We start from the raw sequence: 12,135 nt of genomic DNA, 5'->3' as shown, positions 1-12,135 counted from the left end.
GCTCCTCCTATAGACAGCCGACCTACAGACAGCTCCTCCTCTAGACAGCCCACCTACAGACAGCTCCTCCTATAGACAGCCCACCTACGGACAGCTCCTCCTATAGACAGCCCACCTACAGACAGCTCCTCCTATAGACAGCCCACCTACAGACAGCTCCTCCTATAGACAACCCATCTACAGACAGCTCCTCCTATAGACAGCCCACCTACAGACAGCTCCTCCTATAGACAGCCCACCTACAGACAGCTCCTCCAATAGACAGCCCACAAGAAGACAGCTCCTCCTATAGACACCCCTTCTAATGACAGCTCCTCCTATAGACAGCCCACCTACAGACAGCACCTCCTATAGACAGCCCACCTACAGACAGCTCCTCCTATAGACAGCCCACCTACAGACAGCTCCTCCTATAGACAGCCCACCTACAGACAGCTCCTCCTATAGACAGCTTACAAACAGCTGCTCCTATAGACAGCTGCTCTTTTAGGTTGCCTACAGAAATTATCTGTCTTATAGACAACTTCTCTCTCTCTAGATAATTCTCCATCCATGATTCTCCTAAGTTCCTCTACTGTAATATCTTGGAGAACTTTCCCATAATATTATTTATACTAGGATGGGGATATACATTCCAGAATGGGGCCCAGGATGGGAACATATATATACTTAGTATTTAGTCCTCTGTGCTATACCATATATACATATTGGAACTATATAAGCTTATTTACCCCTTGACTCATCCTGTGCTCTGTGCTATACCATTTACACATACTGGAACCATACAGGCCTATGCATTTTTAGTCCATTCTTTGCCCTCTGTGCTATACCATCTATACATATTGGAACTATATAGGTTTTCCTATTGTTTCCGGATTATGTCTATATTCCTCTGGTATGTCTACTATACACATCTTGGAACTGCAGTGATTGTATATTTGACATCTTTATTAGACCATTATATATATGCTTACCCCTGCAATGATATTTATTACCTTGTTTTGATGTATGTGATGCCACATCATATAATAAATATACCATCAATTTATTGTACATCCTTGTTGCCCTTGCTGATGTTCCTACCGCTCCCCTTTCACCTGTTCTATTTGTAACAATAAATAATTGCATTTATTCGACCTGTGTGTTCACAATTTTCCTTTTTTTGTCATATACCAGGATGGGCCTAGAATGGGAACATATATACCAGGATGGGGATCATACAGTATATACCATGATGGAGTAAATGTATGCCAGGACATATATACCAGGAAGGGGTCCAGGATGAGGTACATATTTACCAGGATGGCGGACAAATATACCAAGAAAGGGCCAAGGATGGGAAACATAAAGACCAGGATGGGGGGCATAAGGACATACATATCAGGATGACCCCAAGATGGGGGGCATATTTAACAGGATGAGGGCAAGGATTGAGACATATATACCAGGATGGGAGACATATTTACCAGGAAGAGTCCTGGGGTGGGAGACATATATTCTAGGATAGGGGAGATATTTACTAGGAAAGGGATCAGGATGGGGGGAAATGTACTAGGATGGGGGACATTAGTACAGGATGGGGGACGTTGCTACATAATGAAGGGGGAAGGGGGGCAACACTTATGTCTTTATGAGATTTAGAACACTAGGACTGTAATTAAGCCATTGTATATATGTATAAATATATATTAGTGTAGATCCTTTTTAAAGGTAACCAATTGAACAGGTAGCCTCAGTGTTAGACATGTACATAAAATAGTAATAAAGCAGGAGATGCAAACTATGAAGAACAAAGAAAGAGATGAATAATTCATGAGTGGATAGACATGTACCTCGAACCCCCCGATAACAAGCAGAGCATTGATGCTATGAGCACGTATCTGGTCAGCAATTTGATCAAAATATTTTGCAGGCAAAGTTCTGAAATGTGAAAAGAAATGTTGAATTACTGTATTGCTGCATTATATGCAAAGCCTCCAAGCCATGCTTCTAAAGCACATATCACCTAATTATAATAAGATTTTGTATACAAAAATATGAAAAAGAAAATTGCATAGTGAAAATTACCTTTTGGTGCCCAGGAGAGATCCTCCTTGGCCGGTCCAGCCACCAACATCTCCCCATTTTATTTCTTTAATCTTAAAAATAAACAAACAAAAGAAGTAAAACTGCAAACTCTGCCACAAAATGAACTCTCAATGATGGCTTTAAAAGGATTTCCCAAAATATCTATTTATAACATAAGTGGATGCGTGACTGTGACTGGATCTACACTGATCCTGGGCGTCCTGACACAGACCTCCATTGATCAGTTCAATGCAAAGCATTAACAGTCTCGCAGAAACATCTTGGTTGGTGAAACACACATATCCCTCAAACTCCTATTTGCTTACTAATCGCTGATTTTCATGAATTATCAATTAATTTTACTGATGGTGAGGAGTACTATGTGGAATCTATCGTACAGATAGGTCACTGTTATTCATACCCCCTGCTTGAGGCACCGCATCCTAGTGAGCGTCTGCGGCTCTTGATGGCTGAACTGGGTTGCTAGACTGCATGACACTTCTTGGTTCTCCGGCTGCTGTCCTTTACTGAATTCCTGCTTTGGCTACTGAAGGGTGTAAATTTACTTAGGTGTCCATCACCAGTAGATGTTGCAATGTCCGGGGTCTACTTAGAGAGCCCCACAATCCTTACATGGTGATTGAGGTACCTTCGTTTCTTGGCTTACTCTCTGACACATTCGTAACTTGCCCTTTTAATTATTTGCCTGGTACCCAGCGTATTGCTATGGGGTCCATCAGCTAGGTGAGTCTTCTGCCAAACGTCCTCATTCAGTTTCCAGTTGCTTGCTTATTTGTCCTGACGTCTGCTTTATATGTATGGCAGAAGTCAAGAAGATTTGGATGGAATGGGTTCTTATGCCCGTCACTGTTGTGATTGGTGCTAGCTTCCTTTAAATGCCATGTCGAACAGTGACCATGGCATCTAAGCAGGATGGGGGTGATTGGGTCCTCGGAGTGCAATTGTAGGATCCTATTGGGTTTTAACAGCAGCTGAATGGGATATTCACGATCGAGTCTTCATATTTCTACATAAGACCCTGGTGGTACCAGTTGTTCTATCCCCTGATCTGACACATTACTCTATTCCTAACGAGGCTCTAGTCCAGAGGTCACCAACCTTTCTAACCTTGAGAGCCACATTCAGTTCTGAAAGATGGTCGAAAGCCACATCCAGCCATCGCCCAGTAGTGACACCCAGAGCCCCCATTTACTGGTATAACGACAGCCAAAGATTTTCCACAGAAATCATACCAAGGTAGTATACCAAGGGGTTCCTAAATACCCCATTTATTTCTGCTCTTCTGTGTGGTGTTGCTCAAAAAAGTCACCATCTGGGGACCTGCTCTTCATAGCTGTTTGCTAAACTAGTGCTTATGCACTAAGCTAGAAGACACTCGCGAGCTACACATTAGGGGCCTGCGAGCCACATGTGGCTCCCGAGCCTCAGGATGGGGACCCCTGCGTCTAGTCTATACCTCTGGCCTGACACATCCTGATTGTGGTCCAGGTGGTAAACTTTGTTTTTGTTGCTCAATTTCGGACTACATTTCTACTGGTCATTCTACAGCCCCAATACATGACTATCCATGGGGACTCAGCCTGGAGATATTACTGTAGCAAAGTCCATATATCCTTTGATGGGGTTGATGGATGGATATTTCTGGAGGGAAAAAAAGCTTGAAATCACTAAATGGATTGAAGACACACACATAACTACCATGACTGAAGTCATTTTGGGTCTGCAAAATTGGAAGAGATGCAAAGCTGATGATCCAGCATGTAAAGTAGATCCTGAGCCTGCATCAAACTTCACCTTTATTGGTACAGTATTAAAAACTTCATATTAAAGAACTGAAGTAGGAAAACCATGCGTTTTGGTAGGTAGCTGTAATCATGGTTCTGCAGAAACGCGTAGGTTTTGCTACTTCAGCTCTTTACTGTACGGAGTTTTTAGCACTATACCAATAAAGGTGAAGTTTTATGCAGGCTCGGGATCTACAGTGTCTTGCTAAAGTATTCGGCCCCTTTGAATTTTTCAACCTTTTCCCACATTTCAGGCTTCAAACATAAAGATAAAATATTTAAATTTTATGCTGAAGAATCAACAACAAGTGGGACACAATTGTGAAGTTGAACGAAATTTATTGCTTATTTTAAACTTTTATAAAAAATAATAAACTGAAAATTGGGGCGTGCAATATTATTCGTCCCCTTTAAATTAATACTTTGTAGTGCCACCTTTTGCTGCGATTACAGCTGCAGTCGCTTGGGGTAAGTGTCTATCAGTTTTGCACGTCGAGAAACTGAAATTCTTGTCCATTCTTCCTTTGCAAACATCTGGAGCTGAGTGAGGTTGGATGGAGAGCGTTTGTGAACAGCAGTTTTCAGCTCTCTCCACAGATTCTCGATTGGATTCAGGTCTGGACTTTGACTTGCCCATTCTAACACCTGGATACGTTTATTTGTGAACCATTCCATTGTAGATTTTGCTTTATGTTTGGGATCATTCTCTTTTTGAAAGACAAATCTCCGTCCAAGTCTCAGGTCTTTTGCAGACTCCAACAGGTTTTCTTCAAGAATGGTCCTGTATTTGGCTCCATCCATCTTCCCATCAATTTTAATCATCTTCCCTGTCCCTGCTGAAGAAAAGCAGGCCCAAACCATGATGCTGCCACCACCATGTTTGACAGTGGGGATGGTGTGTTCAGGGTGATGAGCTGTGTTGCTTTTACACTAAACATATCGTTTGGAATTGTGCCCAAAAAGTTTCATCTGACCAGAGCACCTTCTTCCACATGTTTGGTGTGTCTCCCAGGTGGTTTGTGGCAAACTTTAAATGACAGTTTTTATGGATATCTTTGAGAAATGGCTTTCTCCTTGCCACTCTTCCATAAAGGCCAGATTTGTGAAGTGTACGACTGATTGTTGTCCTATGGACAGACTCTCTCACCTCAGCAGTAGATCTCTGCAGTTCATCCAGATTGATCATGGGCCTCTTGGCTGCATCTCTGATCAGTCTTCTCCTTGTTTGAGATGAAAGTTTGGATGGACGGCGGGGTCTTGGTAGATTTGCAGTGGTATGATACTCCTTCCATTTCAATATGATCTCTTGCACAGTGATTCTTGTGATGTTTAAAGTTGTGGAAATCTTTTTGCAACCAAATCCGGCTTTAAACTTCTCCACTACAGTATCACGGACCTGCCTGTTGTGTTCCTTGGTCTTCATGATGCTTTCTGCGCTTTAAACAGAACACTGAGACTATCACAGAGCAGGTGCATTTATACGGAGACTTGATTACACACAGGGGCTTATATTTATCATCTTCAGTCATTTAGGACAACATTGGATCATTCAGAGATCCTCAATGAACTTCTGGAGTGAGTTTGCTGCACTGAAAGTAAAGGGGATGAATAATATTGCACGCCCCAATTTTCAGTTTATTCTTTCTTACAAAAGTTTAAAATAAGCAATAAATTTTGTTCACCGTCACAATTGTGTCCCACTTGTTGTTGATTCTTCACCATAACATTAACATTTTTTATCTTTATGTTTGAAGCCTGAAATGTGGGAAAAGGTTGAAAAATTCAAAGGGGCAGAATACTTTTGCAAGGCACTGTATTTCACATACTGGGTTATCATCTTTGCGATTCATCTATTGGATCTTCTCTGGCCGATCCGTGCCTGTTCTCAGGATTAGTAAAGCCGTTATGCCCAGAGTGGTGAGCCAAGTCACCATTTTTTCTAGATTTATGAAATTAACCTAAAAAAAACTAAACTTGTGCTGCGATTGTTTGCTTTAGGCAACAAAGTTAATTTCGAGCGTCCTTCAAAGACTGAAAGCTGAGCAATAAAAACAATCGTTTCAGAACAGAAACTGTCCATCACAAAGGCTTGGGCCTGAATGTTATCATGATTTATCGCTCTCCTACATATTCACCTGTCCTTTGGCAAAGCCTTCAAAGCCATCATTAACAGCGAACATCTTGTGTCCTTCAGTGATCCCCACCCTGACGGCGGATCTGACGGCTCCATTCATTCCAGCAGCAGGAGCTCCGACGTTTAAGACGGCCACATTGAAATTACTCTAGTACAAAAAAATAAAAAGAGGAATTAAAACCCATGGCAAGAAAGGCTGACTGAAGAGCAAAAAGCAAAATAACACCGCACAGTCACAGCATGGCGTATACAGGTGATCTCCCTACAATGCAATCATAAATCTCATAAAGCCTTTCTATTGATGATAATATTGTTGATGTCTGCGATGAGACGCATCTGTACTAAAGTAGGAGGTAAAAAAAGGATGCTAATTAGTATTATTATTTTATTCTGGATTTTCCACAACTAGCAAACCAGCAGGCAATGTGATAAAACATAAAAATTACCTGTTAAACCTAGCATTGCTGATGACTGGTTATAAATGCATGAGACCACTACAGCCAATCACTGTCTGCTGCAATAATGCTTGCATGAATGGAATGATTGGCTGCAGCAACCAAGTCGAGACCATGATGTCATCACTGCAGGACCAGTAGTCAACGAGTCATACGAGGGGCTGCTGATAAGTCTTTGGCTTTGTGATTTTTTTTTGTTTCTATGGTAACGAATGTTACATCACATAAAAGCCTTATGTGTCTAATATATGTTTTCAAACTTTTTGTGTTTGTTGCTTATGGCAACAGTGCACGCGGGAAAACAAAATTGCGGAGTCTAATGCGATATTCACAGCAACTGAGAGCAGGGGAGTGATAAAATTCTTTTTTCTGCAAGAAAAGTCCGAGAAGGATATTCATGGTGATATGTCGCAGACATTGGGGGATCAATGCCCTTCATATTCCACAGTTAAGAACTGGGTGGCCAAATTTAAAAAACGGGCCACTTCAGCCCTAATGATGAGGAACGTCCTGGACGACCGAGAGTGGTTGTTGTTCCAGGGATCGTCGATGCTGTGCACAACCTCATACTGGAGAATCAAGGATTTCAGCTAAAGCAATAGCAGACATCATGGGGATTTCCTGTGAACGTGTTTGTGTCATTATCCATGAACGTTTGGACATGAGGAAGCTAACTGCAAAGTGGGTCCCCAAATGTTTGACAACAGATCAGAGAAGCATGCAAGTGAAAACATCCCGATCCATATGTCAGTATTTCTGGACTGATAAGAACTTCCTGGATAGACTGATCACTATGGATGAGACCTGGATATATTTGTATGACCCTGAAAACAAGGAGCAGTCAAAAGAGTGGAGGCACAGTGGTCCTCCTCGTCCAAAGAAGTTGCGGGTGCAAAAATAAGCCACTAAGGTGATGGCGCCTGGGATAGTGAGGGCGTGCTGCTAGTGGACTACCTTCAAAAGGGTTCCACCATCAATGCAAGGTATTACATTGAACTTTTGAACCAACTGAAGGCAGCTCTGAAGGCCAAAAGGTGTGGCAAACTGTCCAAAGGAAACTTGTTTCTGCAAGACAATGCCTCCGCTCACACTGCACAAGCAACCACGGCAAAACTGGCAGAGCTGGGCTTCCAGCTGGTGGACCACCCACCTTATTCACCAGATCTAGCTCCCTCCGACTATCATCTGTTTCCAAACCTGAAGAAACACCTCAAGTGTACCAATTTCACACCATTTCTGATGCCATGGCTGCTACGGATGCCTGGTTTCAGGCACAACCAAAATCCTTCTTTTTGGTAGTCTTACAGAACTTGGATTGTAAGAAGTGTGATGATATCAGTGGAGAGTATGTGGAATAAATGTAAAGTTTCATCAGCCTATCTTCTTTCTTTCTGGGTAAAGTCAAAGACTTATCAGCAGCCCCTCATACATGGCCTCAGCAGGGACTCATGCATATACGGTACAAAACCATTGAGGCCAGTAATTAGCTGCAACAGTCACATGAATGTTAGATCATCACTGCAAGATATTTAAATAAGGGCTACCAGGGACAACAAAATTAACAGTGATGGAGCGGCGGTGAATTAACTATCCTTCTGTTTTTTTACACTCTCAGACAACCCCTTTAAGTTCTGTGTACAAACAGTACACAGCAGGATCGTGCAAGCAGTAACTCATTTTATGAATTAAAAGGGTTTTCCCATGAACAAAGTTGATTTTAATCAATAGATCTTGGAATAATAATAATTTCCACAATTGGATGTGTTAAAGTAAAATGTTCCTGTGCCGAGATAATCTTATATATGTGCCCCTGCTATGTACTGTGTAATGGCCGTGTCTGACCGTACAGGGACATGGTCTGATCATGCCACCATCTCCTGGGCAGGGGAAGAAGTAAAAAAGTATACAAACGTTACAGCACGGGATCGCAATAATTCTTTCTTTGAGGCAAAACATTTTTTTAAAAACAGACAGGGAAAGGTTTTACCTCACAAAAAGATTCACCTGTGATCCCATGTTGTAATGTCTAAATACTCTCTTGTGTGCGCTCGGGAGCTGAGGTACACATGAAATTGATGAAAATAAATGGAAATCTTCACCAGCTCCTAGCTGGTATGTATTTTAGTTTGTGATGCATGGACGGCACAAAATGCACCAAATTTATTAACAGGTGTTAAAGGGCAGGTATTTCCGGTAATTTAAATCTGTACGCTATAAAGCTGGCCATACACATGATAGCTGTCCTTCAGTAGACTGCTATGGTTCCCATATACATGCAATGGCTCAGCTTGGCCAAACGTTCATGACTTTTCATTGGGGAGAGAGGATAAAGCCGCTGTCAGAGACCTCTGGCATTGGCTTATCTCTCCTGAAAACAAAATAATCAGGTGCTGAAATTCCAAGGGCCCGATTCTTCTCTCTCTGGACATCATCTAATGTGATAGAGTCCAGAGGTCCTCATTCACATCAGACGGTATGACCTTCATGTAATATATAAGGGGTACTTCTCACATAGCGAGATCGCTAGTGAGATCGCTGCTGAGTCATGGTTTTTGTGACACAGCAGTGACCTCATTAGCGATCTCGCTGTGTGTGACACTAAGCAGCGATCTGGCCCCTGCTGTGAGATCGCTGCTCGTTACACACTGCTCTGGTTCATTTTTTGGATGTTGCTCTCCCGCTGATAAGCACACATCGCTGTGTTTAACAGCGAGAGAGCAACGATCTGAATGTGCAGGGAGAAGGGAGCCGGCTTCTGGCAGCCTGCGGTAAGCTGTAACCAAGGTAAATATCGGGTAACCAAGCGAAGTGCTTTGCTTGGTTACCCGATATTTACCTTGGTTACTAGCGTCCGCCACTCTCAGGCTGCCAGTGCCGGCTCCCTGCTCCCTACATACGTAGCCGGAGTACATATCGGGTAAATAAGCAAAGCGGTTTGCTTATTAACCCAATGTTTACTCTGGCTACGAGTGCAGGGAGCCAGCGCTAAGCGGTGTGCGCTGGTAACCAAAGTAAATATTGGGTAACCAAGCGCTTGGTTACCTGATATTTACCTTAGTTACCAAGCGCAGCATCGCTTCCACGCGTCGCTGCTGGCTGGGGGCTGGTCACTAGTCGCTGGTGAGATCTGTCTGACTGACAGCTCACCAGCGACCATGTAGCGACGCACCAGGATCCTGACCAGGTCAGATCGCTGGAGCGTTGCTAAAGTGTGACAGTACCCTTAGGGGCCTTAAGTTATTTTGCCAAAGACTATATTATGCTTTGGTTATCACTATTATACTATTAAGGATGTAAATGTGTTAGCTTATTTGTAAAAATAAAAAGAACATATAAGAAGAAGAATTAGCAAAGAGTCAGTAATTGTTAAAAGTAGCAGGGACATAGCAAGTACAGGTATACAGTATTATGCTCATGCTGTGGAAACGCGTGCAAGCTGAACACAGGTAAATCGCATGCAGTATAAAGCACATTATCTAGAAATGTTGGCCGGTCTTAAGCACGAGGCATATAAATTACGTACACTACACTGGTTGTCCTGTCAGGAAGAAGAGAAGATCACGGCATTACTTTTACAGGTTAGTAATCTAATAATTAAATAAGTAATACAACACACATGTGGTTAACAAATACTGACCCCATGTACTATACTCAGTTGTAGAGAGAAAGAGTTAAAAAAAGCTGAAATTGAAAAAAAATGAAATTTTGGTCTCACTCCATTATCAGGTATTCACATCGGGCCCATTGGGGTGTGGTTCCCTGGACCTGTACGGAGAAAAGTATCTGGAACCTGATCCTCCCCTTACCATTTCCCCCACCTGCTGAAATACATAGGTGACTCCCCTGAGTAAAAGTATATAGAAGTCTGTTATAATCCATCCATGCTCACTCAGAAGAAGGGAGTATCTTCCAATCTTCACATAAGTACACGAAACTGGACTACATTTCATTAAAAAATATTTAGGATGACGAAGCCAATGAAATGGTACAATAGAAGAATATGGTGAAATTATCAATGCATCTTATAATATAAATATAAGTAAGTAATACTGCAGGAAACAGTAATAGAAGCTGCAGTAGTAACTACTCTGCAAGAAACAACAGTAGTAGTAACTATGTTGTAGAAAACAATAGCAGAAACAGCAGTGGTAATTAGGTTGCGGAAACAATTGTAAAAGCAGCAGTAGTAACTATGCTGCAGGAAATAACAGGAGAAGAAGCAGTAGTAACTATGTTGCAGGAAACAACAGTAGAAGCAGTAGTAACTATGTTGCAGGAAACAACAGTAGAAGAAGCAGTAGTAACTATGCTGCAGGAAATAACAGGAGAAGAAGCAGTAGTAACTATGTTGCAGGAAACAACAGTAGAAGAAGCAGTAGTAGTAACTATGTAGCTGTAAACAACAAAAGAAACAGCAATAGTAACTATGCTGCAGGAAACAATAACAGAAGCAGCAGCAGCAGTAACTATACTGCAGGAAACAATAGTAGAAGCATAAGAAGTAACTATGCTGCAGTAAACAATAGTAGAAGCAGCAGTAGTAACTATGTTACAGTAAACAGCAAAAGAATCAGCAGTAGTAACTATGCTGCAGGAAACAATAGTAAAAAGCAGCAGTAGTAACTATACTACAGGAAATGGTTGAAGCAGAAGAAGTAACTATGCTGCAGGAAACAATAGTAAAAGCAGCAGTAGTAACTATACTACAGGAAACAATAGTAGAAGCAGAAGAACTACCGTATATACTGGCGTATAAGATGACTTTTTACCCCCTTAAAATAATGTCTACAGTGGGGGGTCGTCTTATACGCCGGATATACGGGGGGGGGGTGTGTATGTACACTGCAGCGTCCAGGGGAGGTGGGGGCAGCAGCTCTGGAGCACAGGGGAACGCTGCGGCCTGCAGCCTTTGATCTTCTGCACCCGCTCATATAATATGCACAGCCGCTGTCCATCTCCGATGGTGCTGAAATCGCACGCAGTGATGGGCTGGGGGAGCGGTGCATATTCTATGAGCCTGCGTCCCAGTGTGATCGCACATGTCCCCCATGTGTTAGATTTGGCCCCCAGGCTGCTGCTCATTCTAAAATAAAAAAGCTTTACTTACCCCTGCAGCGTTTCTCCCCGTGTCCCTGCTTCCACTGTGATCAGGCAGGCAGAGATCTCAGGCTGCTGTGCCGATCACATGACCGCACTGAGAACCAGGAAGTGGAAGAACAGAAGCACGGAGCCAGACAGGAGGGAGCTCAGCGCTGGAGGAGGTAAGGAAAGAGGGTTTTATTTTACTTTGGGCAGCAGCCTAGGGGCCATATCTGACACAGGGGGACTTGTGCGATCTATAGGGGCCATGGGCAGCACTATGGGGGCGATATCTGACACAGGGGGACTTGTGCGATCTATATAGGGGCCATTGGCAGCACTATGGGGGCGATATCTAACACAGGGGGACTTGTGCCCATTATGGGCCCCGGTGAGCTGCTTCTAACCCCCCAGATGTATGCCCTGCCAATCCCCCCCCCGCCGATGCCGCGCTGTACCCGCCGAGCCGCGGGTGCAGGCCCCACAGAGCAGCAGAGTTGTGTGTATTTGTCTGTATGTAGCAGAGTTGTATGTGTTTGTCTGTATGTAGCAGAGTTGTATGTGTTTGTCTGTATGTAGCAGAGTTGTATGTGTT

At 43.0% G+C, this 12,135-nt stretch overlaps 1 protein-coding gene across 5 annotated transcripts in view; it reads right to left on the bottom strand.

Annotated features, from left to right (window-relative positions):
* PFKP (phosphofructokinase, platelet) overlaps nt 1-12,135 on the bottom strand; it is a 180,557-nt gene that overhangs the window by 47,482 nt on the left and 120,940 nt on the right. For 3 of the 5 annotated variants that reach the window (XM_075315476.1, XM_075315474.1, XM_075315475.1), the window contains exons 13-15: nt 6,008-6,154; nt 2,068-2,138; nt 1,833-1,920 (exon numbers count right to left, since the gene is read on the bottom strand). In XM_075315476.1, coding sequence (XP_075171591.1) covers nt 1,833-1,920; nt 2,068-2,138; nt 6,008-6,154 — 306 coding nt within the window. Of the gene's footprint in view, nt 1-1,832; nt 1,921-2,067; nt 2,139-6,007; nt 6,155-9,984; nt 10,000-12,135 lie in introns of all 5 variants that reach the window. The other 2 variants (XM_075315472.1, XM_075315473.1) reach the window with 1 other exon arrangement.

This window comes from Anomaloglossus baeobatrachus, chromosome 6, assembly GCF_048569485.1.
Source record: "Anomaloglossus baeobatrachus isolate aAnoBae1 chromosome 6, aAnoBae1.hap1, whole genome shotgun sequence".
Lineage (NCBI taxonomy): Eukaryota > Metazoa > Chordata > Amphibia > Anura > Aromobatidae > Anomaloglossus > Anomaloglossus baeobatrachus.
Note: the sequence above shows the minus strand (reverse complement) of the source record. Positions and strands in the feature narration are given on the sequence as shown.